At 46.4% G+C, this 19,355-nt stretch overlaps 2 protein-coding genes across 4 annotated transcripts in view; one reads left to right on the plus strand and one right to left on the minus strand.

The window, feature by feature from the left end:
- Positions 1 to 6: 6 nt before the first annotated feature.
- LOC116842276 (helix-loop-helix protein 11) overlaps positions 7 to 19,355 on the minus strand; it is a 150,604-nt gene continuing 131,255 nt past the window's right edge. For 2 of the 3 annotated variants that reach the window (XM_032811234.1, XM_032811236.1), the window contains 4 exons: positions 10,708 to 10,855; positions 4,369 to 4,631; positions 3,421 to 3,887; positions 7 to 2,998 (listed from right to left, as the gene is read on the minus strand). In XM_032811234.1, coding sequence (XP_032667125.1) covers positions 2,596 to 2,998; positions 3,421 to 3,887; positions 4,369 to 4,631; positions 10,708 to 10,855 — 1,281 coding nt within the window. In that variant the 3' untranslated portion in view covers positions 7 to 2,595. The remainder of the gene's footprint in view (positions 2,999 to 3,420; positions 3,888 to 4,368; positions 4,632 to 10,707; positions 10,856 to 19,355) is intronic. The other variant, XM_032811235.1, reaches the window with a different exon arrangement.
- On the plus strand, positions 12,113 to 14,800 carry LOC116842277 ((11Z)-hexadec-11-enoyl-CoA conjugase-like). Its single transcript, XM_032811237.1, has 5 exons — positions 12,113 to 12,588; positions 13,240 to 13,370; positions 13,508 to 13,713; positions 13,901 to 14,086; positions 14,285 to 14,800. Exons 1-5 carry the CDS (start codon positions 12,375 to 12,377, stop codon positions 14,595 to 14,597), a joined length of 1,050 nt encoding a protein of 349 aa, XP_032667128.1. The 5' UTR covers positions 12,113 to 12,374; the 3' UTR covers positions 14,598 to 14,800.

A 19,355-nucleotide genomic window follows, 5' to 3' on the forward strand; every position in this document is an offset into this window, starting at 1 on the left:
ATATATATATATATATATATATATATATATATATATATAGGAGTAGTTAACTAAAGTTAACTAAAAGTCCTTAAACATAGTTCCTGTCTTCTTACTTCGCTCTCGCTCGCTAACCTTACTTATACACTTAAGGATTATCTTAAAAATTAATTTCTCGTAGGCGTATCTATGCGCTAAACCCTTAAACCTACGTTCTCGCTTTCGCTACATCGATCTCGACGTCTCATCAAGTAGAAAAGAAAGTACTAGCATTAATAGTAGTAATAATTGTAAAATTACGGGCGAAAAAGGATCCGTACTGATGTAGTTAATTGTTACATTGGTCTATCGAATATACCTATATGCATATGTTCGCGAGCGATAACGCGCTTGTACAATCGACGAAGAGAAGTAACATAAAACGTACATCGAAGACGCGTAAACGAAAGAAATGAAAAGAAAAAGAAAAACTAGAGAGAAAAGAAGATAACAAACGTACACCGGTTCTTCCCCTCTTACCGCCGGTCGATCGATCGTTCGACTCTCCGCGTACTCGATCGCTCCTCTCCTCGAAAGGCACGAGAAATTGTTTAATTCCAAAGCCTCTTTTGCCTCGTATCCGCAAAGCTAAGAAATCCGCACATATCGCGTAGAAAAAAACTCGGCAGGGTTTTATAAGATGAAAAAGTGGTCGCGAAAACTCACACGGAAAGGTTACCGCCGTTCGTTTCGGTTTCTCTCTCTTTCTCTATCTCATCAAAGTCCTCGCGATTTCGTGCACTCGGTTCAGATCCGAGGAAGATCGGCGACGGGAATGACGGTCAGGAGAGGCCTCTGTCGTACCGGAGAGGCGTTACACGTCCCGGCCGTTATAGCGCATTGACGAGTAGATGGAGGAAACGAGCGATCGCAGAACGCCTTCCTTTTTTTCTATACTTTTTGTTTTCTCAGGACTCGGTCTACCGGATGTACCGACCGGCGTCGTGCTCGCTTACGCACTACGTCTACGAAGGAACAAAAGTCTGGGTACTCTGGGATATATTTGGCACAGATTAAACGGAATTTCTTGTTTTCTTCTTCAACTCGCGACGCGTCTCTTCGCGCTCGCTCGACGATACGACGAGAACACAGAAGAAGGGAATTTCTCTCACGCAGACACGCGCGAGAGGCGACGCGTCGAAACGATCGAACGACCGTCGATTTTTGTGATCCGACCCGCCGCCCCGCGGTGTTGCCTTAATATGTGTCAAATATTAAGCATCGCGCGCAGTTGTGTATTTTGATTCAATCTTGTCGCTATCGCTGCTGTTCTTATATGTTGTTGCTCAATATAGAGTCCGCTTTCTTTATATAATTGCTTACGCTCTGTCCAGTGGTAACCCCGTAAGTGTATCGAAAGAACATATATGCGTCATTGTAATATCTTAATATTTTTCCTTTCGCGTCATATTTTTTTTTCTTCGTTTCCGTAACAATGTAAAAAAAGAACGTAAATATTTATGTATACTCTTTATGTAATAATATATATGTAATATATATATGTATACCTATATATATGCATATATATATATGTATATCATACAGAGCGTACGCAGCCTTATCACGCTAGGAATATTATCGTGGTAGTTATTTGCTTAAGTCTAAAAAGGTCTTATATTACTAACGGGAGGAGAAACGCCCACTTCACGATTCATCTAGATTCTCCCTCTCTTTCTTCCTATCTACTTGTCCTCTCTTTCTTTCTATCTCGTGAAAAAGGGTGACTCTCCTCGGGGGAGGTTAAGGGGGGGAACCCTTCGAGATTCAAGCGATCTCGTGGCGATCATCGGAAACGATCTTGGGAGGAGGAATCGTTCGGTATTTACATGAGAGCGAATGTGTGGGAGAGAACGACGTTTCGACGATTCGGTGACGAGGATCCTTCCGTCGGGCTTCGACTCGGCTCTGACTTCGCCCAAAATAAAGTTTGTGTATCCGCGATCTTTGAATATCGCTTCGTCCCGACAAAAATCCCAATCAATGGCATATGATATTGTCCTCGGTACGGCTGTCAACGAGTGAACGCGTGCGCGCGTTCATTATAACCGAACTGCTCTGTTTTTGCTTCGCGAGGGACGTGACGCGCGGTCACTTCTTTCTAAGAAGCGCGCAGAGTAGGAACATACGTTAAAATAAAAAAAAAAAAAAAAAGAAGAAAGAAAGAAGAAAAAACGAAGAAAGGACACAAAAAGAACCAATTTCGTACCTTTCGCGACACAGAGTCCGGGGCTCATCGTATCGGACAAAGGGGGTCCGTTTGGGGATCGAAGATCGACGGGAACGGAGAGAGAGTGCCTCCTCCGTTTTCCAGCGTACTCGCACGCACAGGAGATCGCGCGATCGCCATCGCGATAGTGACGACCGCTGTCGTCTTTCACGTTTCCGCGGGCGCTCTCTCTTCATTTCTTGGATCGCTAGTGAGTGAGTGAAAAGGATGCCTCATTTCCGAATGAACCGCCGCGATAATGATGATGATGATATCGAAGATGATGATGCTGCTGCTGTCGAGCGGAGGTGGCGAGTACGTCGTTCCGTGTTGCATCCCGCTCAATGCGCAGGCCGCGGTGCGTTGCTAGATCACGAGTGCTTCACTACGATCACGCCCGGCCGTTGCTGGGTCTGCTGTTGCGTGTGAAACTGGAGGAAGTTGTTCACCTCGGCGTGTAGTAGCCGTTGCTTTGCGGACGTCACCGCCGACGTCGCCGACGGCGACGACGAAGGCGACGACGAGGAGGCGACGGCGACGACGGAGGAGGACGATGTCGCAGTCGCGGTCTTGGCCGACGACTTCGACAACGTTTGCTTGTTGGTCAGCGCCAACGGCACGTCTTGTGCGGGCTCATCGCTGAAGAGATGATCGCCTTCCAAATGACGTATCGCTTCGACAATCGTCTCCAGATTCTGTCGAGATGTATTCGCGATGTATAGCCTCGCTGCCTGCGGCGTACCGTCCTCCAGAGAATTCGATGGAGACGGCAACCTGCGATCAATCTTGCGTAAGTGTCGGATTCACGCCGATATTTATTCAACCGGCTAGGAGAGATTATATTTAACGTCTAATCAGCATGCGAAAAACGTAAGCAATAAGTCAATCAGCAAATCATTACAGTCGAAAGATATAAAAAGTGTAAGAAAAGTGTAATAATATTGAAATTATTGACTGTGACTACTTGGACTACTAGATTTGCTGCTTTAGTGTTTCTCTGACAGTTTAAATTGAATAATTGAATATTAAAATAAAAAAATAACTCAAAACAGTAATGCAGAATAAAGATTATTTGCATGATACGCTACATTTTTGTGTTAGAATCCTAAAGGATCTTATAATCTCTACGAATTTTGCGCGTCGAATATAATTTGAACTGCGAAATAGAAATAATAATAAACGCTAACGATGCGTACCTCTCCACCTCGACTTTAGGCTCAGCCTTCATAGCCGCCTCCAAGACGCTGGATAATCGTTGAGGGGGCTCCGCGCCAGTCGGCGAGAAGGACCTGCTAGGGCTCGCGGTGATGTACTGAGGCGAGGCGTTCTTGAAGTCCGCGTTAGACGACGCGTACGTGACGCGACTTGACGACGAGAAGGAGTCGGCGGTAGTCTGTTCCTCCATCGCTGTGAATACCGGATTCTGAGCGAAGGTGACGATCTTCGGGCTGCCTGGGCGCGACTCCTCGTCTTTTATCTCCTCGTCCGCGACCAGGTCGGTCGGTTGCGGCGACAAAGGCGGTGAACTCGGGTCCGGGCTGGAGGTCTCCACGGTTTGAGTAGAGCCCACCGGCGGCAGAGACATGACTGACACCACCTGGAGCGACGCCACAGCTTCTTCCGTCTCCTGTGCCATGACGTTGTCCGTGTGGTCGATCACCTGCTAAAGCGATGTTTAACGATAAGCAAATTATAAGGGACTATCTCTCCTCGCGACGGAGGAGAACGAGCGAATCGATCAATTAGTGCGCGTGAAATGTGCCGTTACGCATAGGAACAAAAACCGATTCGATCGGAATAATAAAATGCGTTGGGATGTGTTATCGGACGCGGTTATCTCGCTATGCAATTAAAACAATGTTTGCAATATCATTCGCCCGGGGAATGTTTAAATCCTCGAGGGTCAAATGGGTTCGCGCAGTTCTCGGCTGAGTTATATCCCGCGTCACGTAGATACTAATCTCACGGCACCGAAATTGCTCGAGAGCATTTCGCACGATCTGTCTGCGATACTTAAGGTTCAAAAGTTCAGTAAAGTTTAGCTTTGGCGTTCAATCTAAGGTGCATGGGTTTTTTCGTGTCGCCCTCAATCGAATAGCCTAAAAAAAAGAAGGATGAGAAAGAACGAATGTTGCGATTATTACCTCATGCGTCTGATAAGTCAACAGCTGATTGTCTCGGAATCTCTCTGGGTACAGCTGGTTCTGGATCTCTCTCATCTCCTTCTCTAAATGCAGTCTCGCGTGACGCTCCCTGTCCAATTGTCGTCTGAGTTCTGACACCTCACTGTTCACGACGGAATGTCCCTCAGTGGTCACCGCGATTACCGACAACGGCTCGGGGGACATGCTGCCTAAGCCCTCGTCGCCGCTTTCGTTGACATGCATCGGTAGATTGACGACGACACCTGAGAAACGAAGGCACGTGTGGATGAGCGACCGGGTCGAAAGATTTCCGAGACCAGCTCATCTCCAGGATGAACTCGTCGCGGTGTCTTCTTCTCGTATCCGTTTGTGCATTTTATTCACATCGCACAGTTTACAATATGAGAATACTGAGTATCTCTTCTTATGCGCGTTGCGCGATATGATTGGTTGTATTTTGCCTATAGTTGAATTGAATCATTAAACGAAATGGACATTCTCATTGAGAGAGGAAGAGAGATTGCTTGGCCTCTGGTTTTCGAATTGGCGCCGCGTCCTTTATGGATTCGTTTCTGACGTATACCGTCGAAATAAGCACCATACTTCGATCGTAATTATCGATAATTCCGGTAATTGCTTGGTCCAGAAGCTTGTACATTGCATGTTGCCGCGTGAGATTTATAATTCACGACTTAGTATTCAATAGAACACAGAAATACTCAATCATTTAGTTTCTACTGCAATAGGCCAAAATTGTATATCGTCGAAGTAAACACCGTATTTCGAACAGAATTATGGATAATTTTAATTGGCTTGGTCCACTACATGTTGTCGCATAGAATTTATAATTCTCGACTTGGTATTCAATAGAACACGGAAATGCTCAGTCATTTGGTCTCTACAGTGACTGATGGAAATTATATATCAACCAAATAAGTATCGTATTTCGATCAGAATTATCGATAATTCTAACTTGCTTGGTTTGTCTTCCAGATTAACGCCGCATTCTTCGCTTTATTTCTTCAGTAGATGAACGACTGAAAACTACAATCGTTTCTCTACTGAAGAAACTCTTTTGAAGACACGAAGTGGGGTGCTCGCGAAATATCGGAAACGTTTCCGCGAAGGACACAGCGCCAATCCGGCAGCCAGACTTCAAGCATTTCGTCACACCGCGCAAGTCTGAAAAATATCGATGGATTTCTTATTTTCCTTTTAATATCCAAATTTCTTATGATAATTCAATAAAAAAAATAACATCTTTTGTATCACCCTAATAGTGCTGGCCATCAGTAACCGTCGCGGTACTCAATGTGTTAGTCAACTGCCAGAATCGTCACATGTTAAAGAAAAAAGAAACGGCTTTGGGTAAAAATAGCTGGACGCGCTTTCATGAGATTGCTTTCGGAGGAGACCCACAAATTTCCATTACAGCTGGCGAACGACCACGACGGACTTGCTCTCGCGGAAATGCATTTCAGATTTCCAGTGTGGGTACGTCCATGTCGATCGCGATGCATGCGAATGATCGCGGGGCCACGAATGAAATTAAATCTGGTCGCAGTTTACGATATACAGCGACGAATAAAGTGACCGTCGTAGCATTTGCACCGTCAAACGTCGAGGTTCATTTGTTTCGACGTTATATCACTGCGAAATGAACGCGATGATGTTGTGCGCAGAGTAGCCCGGTTACAATCGCGCGAGAGCGCGCCCGTTGTTCCTGAGTTTTGCGTAACGCGGCGAATGCACAAGCTGTGTATACAATAGCGTTCTTGCGAACATTTTCGATCGACGGGGACATTTATTAATTAACGCTGCCGTGTAATTTCCGCGGCAACGACAATTGCGATCATCGGTTATTGTTGCCAATGAGAAAGAAACACATCGATACATTCGCGTCGTTAGTTTCCATTTTTGACGAGTCGGGGGACGAGTAGAACGGCCGGGTAGAAGCACGGGAGATGCGTATATAGCGCAAATTTAAAAAAGATTTAATGTTAAATCGTTTACAACGCGACCTCTCGATCCCCCTGGACTGAACTGGATCCGTTGCATATTTTTACGCGAGTAATGCACGTCGTTTTTTCTCGTTAATACAGTACATAAACCATTTCCGCAAATATTGCTCCCTCCGTCTCCATTTTCTCTTTCTCTCTCTCTCTCTTTCTCTCTGGTATCCACTTCGCGTCACTTCCACTGGTCGCGTTCAATCAATTAATTCTTCTGTTATGTACGCGATCACAATAATGGGAGAAATGTCACATAATGTACGGATAGACGTTTAATATACGCGCCACATTCGATTTTTCGAGTATTTGTCAAACGCGTAAAATATGTATATCGAGCAAAATAATTGGTTTTTTTGCGTATACAGAGAGTCTGGATTTAAGTGTCCGAGTGTACTAATGTACACGTAGAACTCGTTAATTTAAACTAAATAAAAAATCTTGTTTTATTTTGTAAATAACTACAATAATTATTACCTTCTTTTGATCCATAGTAACAATATTAATCTCGTCATTGTTACAATAGACGAGACGAAGAATCTGAACGATTCAATCGCGAAAGAAAAAGATTGCGTGTGTTTGCCATGTTCTAATATATCACAATATTCGACTCTTTCGAATGAGCAATAAAGGAGCAGTGTAGACGTGTGCGGGAACCAAATAGATTACTTTTTGTTCCATGTCGTTACATCGTCTTATTCCCGAATTATAGCCGTTTAAAGCCGTTTAAAGCATCGATTTCAGGTATCGGTTCGGCCCTCGCTCAAGACGCTGGCTCTTTCTTCGCTGAAGTAAGGTAAACGACCGCATGGCCACCACGACCATGTGGCTGAAGAGGTCACGTGGCTGAAGCGAGCATGCTTAAGGCTGCGTTCCGTTATTTACTGCAAGTACTGTCAGTACTACCAACAGCGTTCTTAAATAGGTTAACAGTAATACAGTGCACTGCGAAAACACTTCAACGAGTTTATGACGTCATGAATTCTGATGTCACTCCCTGCTGCGGCTGCTACAGCTGGAGAAGTAAAGCAGTGGCAGCGTAAGGTGGTGCGTTCTCATTTTTCACCTTGCAGCACCTCGACTGTGCTCAAAGTTAAAACGGAACGTTACTAGCAGTATACTTTCATGACGTCATAGAGTCAGTACTCGCAGTAAATAAAGGAACGCACCCTAAGTGAGTCGCAGAGATCTCGAGCAACATTACGATGACTTATTATCGAGCTGCAATCGTTTAAACTCGCAATATCGACGTCAGACATAGCGTGCCATCTGCTGTCGCGTCGACACACTATATTGTAATGCTATCCTCTTCTGAAAGTGAGTTGAATGACCGCAAGCCGGAGCAAGCAAGAGGCTAGAGCAACCATCCTTGCCGCGGAGTGGGGATAGCGAGCCGCGATCGCTGCGTCCCGTTAAGCCCGTATCACACTAGCGATTGGCGATTGATGATTGACGATTGAAGATTGAAACTTGACCAATTGGAACAAAGCAAGCCAAGGTTGAAGCTCGTTGATTCGTCAAAATCTAATCTTCAATCGTCAATCATCAATCGCCAATCGCTAGTGTGATACGGGCTTTAAAGGCCAAATCACACTAGCGATTGGCGATTGACGATTGACAATTAAATTGACAATTGGTTCCACTAACGATTGGCGATAGATGATTGACGATTAAAGATTGGAACTTGACCAATTGGAACAAAGCAAGCCAAGGCTGAAGCTTGTTGATTCGTTAAAATCTAATCTTTAATTGCCAATCGTCAATCGCCAATCGCTAGTGTGATTTGGCCTTCAAGCCCGTGTCACACTATGGATTGGAGATAGAGGATTGCGGATTGAAGATTGAAACTTGACCAATTGGAGCCAAGCAGACCAAGATGCATTGATTCGAAATCTAATCTTCAATCCTCAATTTCCAATCCGTAGTGTGACACTTTAAGGTCGTTCTACATTAGTTGCAAGTCGATTGCAACTCTTGTTGCGCCAATTAGAAACGTCAATAGCACTATTGATGCTTCTGATTGATTGTCGCAATAAGAGTTGCGTCTGCTTGCGATCGGCTTGCAACTAATGTAGAACGACCTTTACGCGCGAGATATCGCTTCCCAAAATAGCCTCGCTGAATTGTTTACGCGGAATTGTTTGCGGCTATTGTTTACGCCTACGCGTTGCGCCATAACCTACCCCAAAGTGCGCGAAAGGGTTAATGCCGGCCGATTGAGCGCGCGGATCAATACAAACGTCAATAATTCTACTTGTAGACGTCGTAGCGACTTGAAACGAAAACTGTTGGAAAGGGAAAATTACCGCGTTTCTGATGAACGTGAAATCGTTCTTTGAAATAAGGATCAAATAGCGCAATTATATAACTATGAAAAATACTGATTCTTGTGCTCGCGTTAAAGTGAACATTACGTTAAAAACCTATGGAAGATCTTGCCATGGACTTATAGTGCGAAGCGTCAGTTTTATTTCTGACACGTAAAAATTGCAATTTAATAAAAACAAGATGATAATAACGGGAACTTTTCTAATTCAGGTATACATATTTCTGCAGGTTTTCTAGAAAGAAAAAAAGACTTTGCAATGTACGCGATTTGAAAATATTAAAGGAAAATCTAGTTTTACTTCGGATAACTCGTGCGAGAAAGTTTACGAATTAATTTGTCCTAAGTACATACAAGTTTGATCAAGAAAAAGAAAGAGAAGAAAAAGAAGAACGTTATTTCACCGGGTCGGAGAATCGTTGTAAATGCCGCGGTTGATATTTGAAGACAATAGGGCGGCTAACCACGATTGATCGATAAAACTGGGCTCGTCGGCATTAAATCCGCTTCGTCGCACAGCCGTCGAACTTTCTGAATATCGCCGTACCATCGACGGAGGAAACTAATTTACGATAGAACCGGAAATTGAAATTGTCCCAGCCGAAGTTCGCGACAGATACTTTCCGGCGGGCGCATCGCCGCGACGACGACGGCGACCGACGTTAGCCAAAACGCCATCGGCGCGTCGAGAGTGAGAAAGGCAGAGAAAGCGAAGAAGCACCCTTAATCCACCCGTTGTATTTAGCCCTTCAAGTAATAACGACTTTTGTGAGCGAACAATCGACGACGAGGACAACCGCCGTTTTGCGAGCACGATTCCGTCATTTTCGCCTTTCGTCGTTCTTAACGACGAGCGCGCAATGACGTGTCACGAATTAAGTCTGTCGCGCTTACGTTGAAGTAGAAAGTTAAGAAATATCATCTAATTGATTCATTGCATGCACAGATTTTATAACCATTTCATATGTAAAAGCGGTGAAAATCGGAGAAAATAATTATATCGTTTTTGCGAGAATAACATCTCGATTTCTTAAGAGCCTCTTTATCCGCGATAAATCATAAATCATGTCAATTTGCGTAACCCGTTGTCCTTTCCCGCTGGAAAAGCCTGTACACTTCTTCGGCACGATACCGAGACCGGGAAGAATGTAATTACTTTCGAGAAAATGACGAACGGCGCGCGCCCACATTGGGTTCATCGTCGTCGTCGTTTTCGTCGACGTGGGAGAGATTAAAAAATTCCTGGTTGTAAAATTTGTCATTTTTTTTGGCACCAAATACAGTCGTTCGCGTATCGATTCCATGATTCTGCCAAGAGAGAAAGAGATATCACGCTAGACTTTATATATATTCTAACGATACACACACGTTTGTATTTCTGCCGCGATAGGAGCGCGGAGAATCTTCAAAGTCGCGTTCAAGAATGCCAGCGTGTTATTTATTTACCCACGAGCTCGGAGATGGTACAATTCAATTTCGCGATTGAAAAATAACTTACGATGGCAACTTCGACGTTATACCGGTATATGAACGCGAGAGCAAACCGTGAAATAAGCGGATTGCAAACGTATATCCCCGGCAAACTTCTCGCGCACCGCACCGATTGTTTCCGCTTTTTGCTTTTATGATCCCGAATCCGCGCATCGGGGTGCGCTGCAGCCGCGCGCGGTCGCGCGGGCGATAAATAATTCAAGCCTATTTGGAAAATCTCGTTATGCGACGAACGATAAACGTTAATTCCGTCGCGCATCGTGAATATAAATGTTTGCGCGCGAGCGAGCGAGCGAACGACTACTGATACGATGTTTTGCCGATGCATTTTTATATTATCGAGCGCGTTTCGCTTTCAATGCTAATAGCACTTCTTTCAATACTTTCTCCCCTCCCCCCCCTCTCGCGGTTTCTCCTTCTCTGAGCGAAAAACTGAAATAATCTACATGCTTCAAGGAAAATAATCTTTTGTAGACAATAATAAGCAATTTCTTAGAAATAACGTGGAATTACCTTGAGTGTCGGATTTGCGCTTCTTCGGCAAATCGCCGCCCTCGTGCTGATTCACCAAGCGCTTCAGGTGACAATTTTGCGATAGCAGTTGAGTCTTCTCCTGCTCCAACTGATAAATGTACTCGGCAGTCTGTTGGAGTATCGCCGCCTGCGCAAAGAAAACGAGAGCGTTACTTCGCAACACGCGCATGAGCGCACTTGATCGCGACGTAAAACGTGTGTCATCGCATGTCGAGCCATCGTCCGAGATTTTGATCGACACAGGAATATCTGGATGGAGCTGTTCCTCTGGACAAGGGATACGAGGAACCGATGGAGCGGTGCTCGAAGGAGCGCTGTCCGTACGTGAGATAAGAGAAGCAGAGGGAGCGGGGGAGCACGACTTCCTGTTTACGTACCGCGAGCTTAAAGGGTTTTACGTGATGACGGAGGAAAAGAAAGGGACGTACCACACCGGTACGGAGTCGATAACATCCGGGGGAAGGTTATCGCGTGTCCTGTCCTGTCGTGCCGTGCGTGCGTGCGTGCGTGCGTACGTGCGTGCGACGTGCATGCGTACACACGTTCGTACGAGCGCGCGTACTACGTCGTAGTAAAACGGGAATGACTTCAAGGAATAAACCGGCGAAAACAAAAGGGACGATTGATACCGTGCGCGGGGTAACGGGCTCGGGTGTACGGCTCGCACCTGCCGACAGGTGGTTAACGAGCAGATGCTCTCTTCTCCCGTCGCCACGGCTCCCCGACCGTAAATGCGGGAACAACGTGGTGCGCGTCGCGTCCTTTCCACGAGTGAGCGAGCGAGCGAGCGAGCGAGCGAGCGAACGGCCGGTCCTTCGCGTTACGCCGTGTCGAAACGTCTCGCGATTATCCCCACGGGGACGCTCTTTTTTTCGGAGCTAATTGGACACCGGCCGCGAGCAACCGACATTGATAGCGTGCGACTTCTGCGCGTCGACCTTGCCCTCTGTACATGTTCAACATACATTGGCAATGGAATAACATCGTGTACGAAGAAGAAACGACACTGCTCGAAAGGAGAAATCGAAAGAGCTTACGGATTAACGTATGCGATTAATCATCTCTCCTTCTCTCTTTCTCTTTCGCTTATGGTGACACTTTGGAAATGCAAAGTGGAAATGATAGTCGGTCAATTAAATGCTCCTGAAAATAATTTGTCGCACAGGGGCACAGATCATCCTTTATGCCGCTGTTAAAGTTTCCTTATTTTATCCGTGCGGAATATGTATTCGATCGAAAACAATGAAAAAGTACTATGCAAATGTGAGTCCAGCGCAGACAAAAGTGGCTAAATGGAACATGATAAGTAAATTCGGCGTCGCATCTCATTTCCACGCTTCGTGGTGAATTAATCATCCACATAGCTACATAAGCGAGCGCGATGAGATCGCGAGTGTACACTCGTATGAGGAGATCCCGAACCCGAGAACACGTGTCGGGAGTGTAGTAGTCGCCTCAGATCGCCCCGATTATTAAACAAGTCAAACTCGATCGGCCCGCGCGCGTCTCGAGAGCGTGCCGACATAAAAGGAAATATTACGCGCGTACGAAGAGACAAACGATAACTCGTTTTCTCACCAGCGCGAACGGGCGAATAATTCACGCTTGATAAATCCCGCTGTCAAAGAATCGCGTTTCTCGCCGGGATGGAGGACGCAAAAAAGCCGCACGATCAATCCGACGATAAAGAGGAAGAGTACGTGGTGGAGGAAGTCTTGAATAAGCAATTGGACACCGATATGAATTACCGGCACGAGTACTTGTGGCGGCGTGTTCTCATTCATACGACCCTACAACTGTCGTGGCTCATAGGAATGTACATGATAATCTTTCACGCGAAACTGGCCACCATTCTTTGGGGTAGGTATAGACCAACCACACCGGGAGAATTCGCAATGGCAATATGCATCTCATCTCATTTCAAATAAGGCAGTTTTAGAATGTCTCACTAGAAATTTCCGATCAGCTGATTGCAGCTGTTGTCTAATTTGCACAATGTAATGTTGCTGTACAGAGAAAAAATATAAAAATTCGTGTGGGATACAAATATATATATTTCTGTGAATAAACTTTATATCTCACAAGTAAATTTTCAAGTGTTTTTTCTCAATACGGATCCTGACAAGTCATGTAACGTAACGTGGCAATCAGGATCTTATTAATGATAAGGATTATTAATATCAGGATTACTAATAATTAGGACAGAATCATATAGGATAAATTTCTAGATGGGTACATATAGACGAGGAAGAGCTAGAAAAGTCCTCCTTCCCTTATAGGAAAGTATCACTGGCTGTGATAAATTGGCCAGTAATAAATAGTAATTTTATTACTCGTACGAGTAATAAAATTATTGAACGACAGTAATTATCGCTGGCCAAATTATCACTTATCAGTATTAAATTTCTATAAGGGTTCTCTTTTTTTTAAAACTAAAATATTGCTTAAATAAAATATCACGTTTAAAAGGTCTCGCGCAATGGACTAATTAATAATCTGTAAACTTTTCAGCGATCTTTGTCGGCTTCTGGGTCTCCGAGGGTGTCGCGTTGGGTGCGCATCGCGGTTTTAGTCATAATCAGTTCAAGATGTCCAAAACGCTAAAATTCATCCTTCTTTTCTTGCAGACTATGTCAGGTCAGGTAAATAGAAATCGCGGCGAACGCACATTCGCGGATAAAAAATTCCCGCGAACAAAAAAACAAATACAGGATCTTTAACTCGGTCCTGCGACCGCGGCCCGTTGTCGTCTCACGAACGAGTTTCGCTTTCATTTCAGAACAGCTTGTACAATTGGGTTAGGGATCATAAACTTCATCACAAGTATAGCGACACGGACGCGGACCCTCACAACGCCAGCAGAGGATTCTTCTTCGCGCACATAGGCTGGCTTCTCGTCAGCAGGCATCCGCTCTTGCTCGAGAAGCAGCGGCAAGTCGACATGTCCGAGTTTAAATCCGACAAATTGATCATGTTCCAATACAAGTAAATCACGAAAACTACTATTACTATTTCTGCTACATCGTTATCGAACGTTCCCGCGACTCGGAGATTCGTGCGGATTTCGTTTCCTCAAAAATTTAAGTTCTCGAATTCTCACGTTCTCTCTTCTTTCACAGTAACCAAACAGACTCGACTTCGCGCGAGGCGTAACACGATGACGATTTTTCAGTTACTTCCTGCAAATCTACTTCGTCGTGGCGGTCCTGTTCCCGGTGGCGATACCAATGTACTTCTGGAACGAGACGCTATGGTCGTCGTTCTTTGTGGCGTATTTGTGGCAGTACGTCACCAACCTCCACATAGCTTGGACCATAAACTCGTTCGCTCATTTGGGGAGCATCAAAACTTACGACAAGTAAGTTTATCATCTCACAATATACCTCATCGTATCGTATCGCATACCCGCGACATTGAACCTCTTGACACTCGAACTTTACACTCTTATGACTGGGCCACGCAACGCGAAAGCTCGGCCGTGCTATTCGCGAGTTTGAAACACACGTCGAAACTGTGTTTGTTTGAAATTTGACTTCGCGGATCAATGTGTTTTCAGGAGAATAAGAGCGAACCAGTCGCTGTTCACTTGGATCGTAACCATCGGCGAAGGTTGGCACAATTTCCACCACGTGTTTCCTTGGGATCACCGAATGTCAGAACCAGGGCAAATAAACGGCATAAGCACAAAATTACTCCATGTCTTCGCTTATTTGGGACTGGCTTCGGATCTGAAGGTAGCTTCGCCCAGCGTCGTCTACGGACACATGAAGAGGCACGGAGACGAAACGGGAAAGAAAACCTACCTCGAGAAATGCGAAGAGCGAAACGATCTGTTTGAGAGGTTATCGACGATGATGATGTTGGGTTAAATCATAACGTACCCGAAGACCTTAAGGCTCATAATTAAAACAGAAACATATTCAAGCGAATTGTATGTAAAATATAATATCGACGGAAGGGCGTACAGGATAATAATCGAGTGGTATCGCGAGCGGCGAGCGTGATAAAACGACTGTAGCAGATCAATGTAAACCCTAAATAAAGCGCTGCTGTGCACCCGCAGTAGGATTAATTACGTAATATTTAATCGGTGCGCGAGCTCGATGCCGAGCAATTAACGTGTGAGGCGTGAATTCTCCCCTGGAAATTCACGTCGAGATATTCACGAGTGTATCCACTCGTCATCAATTCGGCCATTTTCCCCTCGAGAAACGTATCCACCAATTTCATTAGAAGCGGGCGTAACGAAAAACATGACAAAAACGAGGCTAATATCATCGCGAAGGAGGAGAAGTTCGTTGACTCGCATTAATTACCTAACGCACTTCACTCATGCGAGTCCGTCAGGAAGGTCGCGAACGCTACAACCAGCTTTTGCTTTCTAAAGAGTAAAATAAAAAAAGAGTCCTTTTCCTTGCCGCTCTTTTTCTCTCGGAAAGGTTAACGCGTCGCGATTACTACAAGCCGGGAGACCACGGCTCTCTCGGTCCGACTTCTCCAACGCACGTGCCGAAATGTCGTTAATACCGCTCTACGAAAGCCAACGACGAGCCAAGGCCGCTTCGCCCGCGGCGACGGCGACGGCGTTTTCCGCAGGTAACGATTTATGGCGGCGGCAGACGACCCGTCCCTCTCCTCTCTCTCTCCCCTCGCCTTCTCGAATAAGCCGGGAATGACGCGTCCGCGTGTCTCTGCACGCCGTGTGCTAATAACGATTCTAATCTAGAGACGTTTCCGACATCAAATTTCGTTCGAGGGAATCGATAATTTAAAGATTCTTGGAGAAAAACGAATAATCTAAAATATAAAAAATATTGAAAATTGATCAACGAAAAAACTAATCGAACTTCTAATTGTTTATGTGAATTCAAAAGATTCGGAGAACTCTCATTTTGAAATTTCGGTGCTTCTGCATTTAATGGTAGTGGTAATTACGCAACGACGAAGTAAATTGGGAAGGACAGAGTAGAGTTTTACGTGACACGTTTCCGATCGTTGGCGTTCTCGTCGGCGCATCGACTAAAATTTCGGGTTTCGCGACAGCTGCGATCGCGTCTGAATGGGGTGACGGATGCAGCCCGGTAGGAGACGTAAGACGCGGAAGAAGGGCGAGCGAATAATGCGCAGCTGGCGATCGAAGGAAAGGAAAACTCGCACTGAAACGCACGATCGCGTGCCCGAGTTCGCGACCCCACCTGCTGAACTCGTTTCCGCGAAGCAGGGCCACAACTGTTCCTCCAATCATCCTCGGCTACATGTATCGCGCGAGCAGGTATTTTCTACGACGAAATAACCAAGTTAAACGCACGCAAGAGATAACACCTAAACAGACCATCCGTCCGAACAATTAGACACGCGGTGCATTCGATATTCATCAAGACGAACGACAGATTAATAAAAATACAAATTCTCTACCAAAAATCCCTTCAATTGAGATGTATTTTTGCTGTATCATGCGAGACAGACGCCACGATATACATGGAAACGCGTGTACGCGTAGAAAAAAAAAAGATTTTCAACCGCGTGGAGAGACAGGTCGCCATTCTCGTGGCACGACGTGCCTCAGCGGCGTCGTTGTGCACGCAACGTAGTAGATACACGTAGGCCGTGGCATTCTACGACTGGTTACTACTACTACTACTACTACTACACTATTACTATATTCGTCCCTCGCCCTTCTGACCGCCTCGCGCTCGCTCCCTTTCACACTTTCTCCCTCTTCCTCTCGCTCCTTCCAGCGAAGGGCTCGCTCTCCTCGCCGAGTCTTTCCTTCTTCGGCCCGCGGGAACTTTCCCGTCGAGGGTCTCCCCGCCTCGGCGATGGAACCGAATCGCTTTCTTCTTGTTGCAACGACGGCGGCGGCGGCATTCCAAAGCATGGACGCGCCGATGCACTCGAGAGCTGAGAGAGGCAGAGAGAGAGAGAGAGAGAGAGCAGTCTACCGAACTCGCCCTCATTCGACTGCATTCGCGATCCTTTACGATGCCTCGCGAGTCCAACAGGAATTTCCCGCTATCACTATTACCCTATGTCCTATTGTTCCCGTCTGCACCATAGCCTACGTTCCACATCGCGCTCCTTTCGGCTACAAATTGCCGTCGCGCGATCACAGGCGCTCGATAGAAACGTAATCGAGAGATAGTACAGTATCGTGTGCATCCTTGGAAGATGACAATCGATGCGTCGCTGGAACTCTCTCTTCCTCTCTCCCTCTTTCTCTGCCGTTCTCTTATCGATAAAGTCGACAGTCACGCAAAGTTGCTTACTCCTGCATACTTCGTAGTTTAAACTTTTACGTTACTCTATTTTTAGACTTTACACACGAAGCTAATAACGGGCCCGTTTGCTTATATTAATCTCTCTATTCAGCGCGCCTCGACAAACTTACGTTAATCCACCTGCATGAAAAGTTCCTCGCGATTTCCACACGGCCTCGGAAGCGGTAACAAGCCGAAATGCGACGAGATGCTCAATTAGTGGTCGGAGGAGAGTCAAAGGTTCACTCAACATCTCATATTAAAATCCAACTGCTGCGCGCACTATCTCCAAGGGCTCTCCCCGTTCCGGAAGGAACACGACGCGGGATCGCGGTGATTAATCGTCGTTACCGCATCGTGCATTTCCCGCGCTTAATTACGCAAGACGTACGAACGAAAATTTTCGAGCAGGGCGGAACGGCGCCAATGATTCACCGGGGCAATACGCCGCGCCGCGACGCCCGCCGTCGCCGTCGTAGCTCCACGTGTGTTGTTATTATTATATCGTAATTACCCCGCTTATAAAAGCGGCAGAGCTCGCTGGCGAGCGCGTTCCCGGCCGGCGTGCAAAAACACGGAAGGCGCATAAAATTAACATTCCCCAAAGCCATTCGACAAGTAATTGGCTGTAAGTCTTCGCGTCGTAATAATAGAACGCGTCTCTCTCGCTTTAATCTCGAGGTAGGCGCACGCATATGTGATGCAAGCCGACACAAGCCGACACACATATTGTCTCTACAAAATACGCGAGTGGAAAGAGATCTCAAGCTTAAATTTAAATTTAATAACCTTAAATCTAATAATGTTAGATTCATCATGCTCCTCTTAAATTCGCGGTTATATACCCCCGGTTCTGTCGCGCGTATACCGCTTTCTGGTCGTAAGAAATTCTTCCTGAGAGACGATAAGTTTCTTCTCATCCTCGCTACCCTTTGTCTCTGCTCTGCCTGTTTCGAACTTTTTTTTTCTCTTCGCCTTACCGATGTCGCAATATGTCGCGAGTTTCGCGAAGGAGAGAGTCGAAATATGGGCGTACACACAAAGTCCGTAGCCTAATTAGGATGCCCGGCGATGAGGTAACGAGGAAGCGAGGTCAGACCGCGTGTGTACGATCAGGGAGAAGTAAAAAAAAAAGGCCCCGAGAGGACCGCGGTAGTTTCTCGAAGCGCCTTCTCGGAACCCTTTGTGACCGCGGCGGTTATATGCTAAGTAAGCGGCTCCGCGTCGGCACCAAAGACGAAACCAGAGATGCCAGAAATTCGAACCGGCCACGACGACGACGACGACGGCAGTGGCAGCGGCGGTGGCAGCGGCGGTGGTTGGGGCGAATCGCTGAACCGGACGTTGAAAGGAGACTAGTGTCGTTTTCGTTTATGGTGACGAAATCGCGTAACGTGTGGGCAAAATGTTACAGAGTCGCGATTACGTCGCTCGACCCTCCCAATTTAGACGGACAACGGGCCCAAACCCGGCGTGCGCTAACAAAAGCGGCCGAACCGCTACCTCCTACTCGGAAGTTTGTTCGGTAATCTTTCTCACGGGAATTCGCTTCGCAATCCTCTTCGCGAAGCGCGCGCTTTCATTGAATTCGAAAAAAAAGACAGACGAATTATTTTTTAGTGAAACTTTTCTGATTAAACGTTTCGCAAGCCGCGCTTGGTATGGAAGAAGCGGGTCTATGCGCGAAACTTTTCATCGAATTTCGCAACGGCTCACATAGTGGAATCACGAAGGAGAGAATCGAGGATAGTAGTATCGACGATCGGACGAATTTTTTTACCTAATCGGCGGTCGGAAGCGGAGCCAGCGCGCTGGCGTAGAGGACCGCGTCGCCCATTATTCGCGCAGCCTGCGCAACATATAATTTCTAGTGTAATCGCACGGCTATTATCGGAGGACGCGCAGCTCGCCCGCGACGCTCAAGCACGCGCGCGCGTATGATATTCCGCGAAGATATTTCGCTTCGCTGTACGGTCTATTACTCCACTAGGGCGAATTATAAATCGGTCGCGTTTGTTCGTCCGTCACGGTACATTGCGGCGAAGCGTCGCGGCGCCAGACGTCGTCGGCACGCAAGCACGTCGCGTCTCTCTCGCTCTTCCGAGCGGCCGCAGAAATACGAAAATACGTTTCCCGCGAAACGCTTCCCGCCGTCGCGCGTCTGCCTCCCTCTCTCCATCTATCTATCCTCTCCCTTTCTCTCTCCTTTTCTTCCCCTGAATTCGCCTTTTTACATCGCGCTCCCGAAGCGCTATCGCCGCGCTGTAATTAAAAACGTTTATCGCCGTCTCCTTGTACACCGGGGAGAAACCACTGTGACACTGCGAGCGCGCGAACGATATTCGCGAGTATTACCTCCCCCCCCCCCCC

The sequence above is a fragment of the Odontomachus brunneus genome, unplaced genomic scaffold, assembly GCF_010583005.1.
Source record: "Odontomachus brunneus isolate Ranch 3 - 2012 unplaced genomic scaffold, Obru_v1 Obru_scaffold_023, whole genome shotgun sequence".
Lineage (NCBI taxonomy): Eukaryota > Metazoa > Arthropoda > Insecta > Hymenoptera > Formicidae > Odontomachus > Odontomachus brunneus.

Coding starts and splice junctions, on each gene's coding strand:
- LOC116842277 (XM_032811237.1), top strand. CDS start 12,375: ATGGAGGACGCAAAAAAGCCGCACGATCAATCCGACGATAAAGAGGAA. Junction 12,589..13,239: donor ACTGGCCACCATTCTTTGGG/GTAGGTATAGAC, acceptor TAAACTTTTCAG/CGATCTTTGTCGGCTTCTGG. Junction 13,714..13,900: donor TTGATCATGTTCCAATACAA/GTAAATCACGAA, acceptor ACGATTTTTCAG/TTACTTCCTGCAAATCTACT.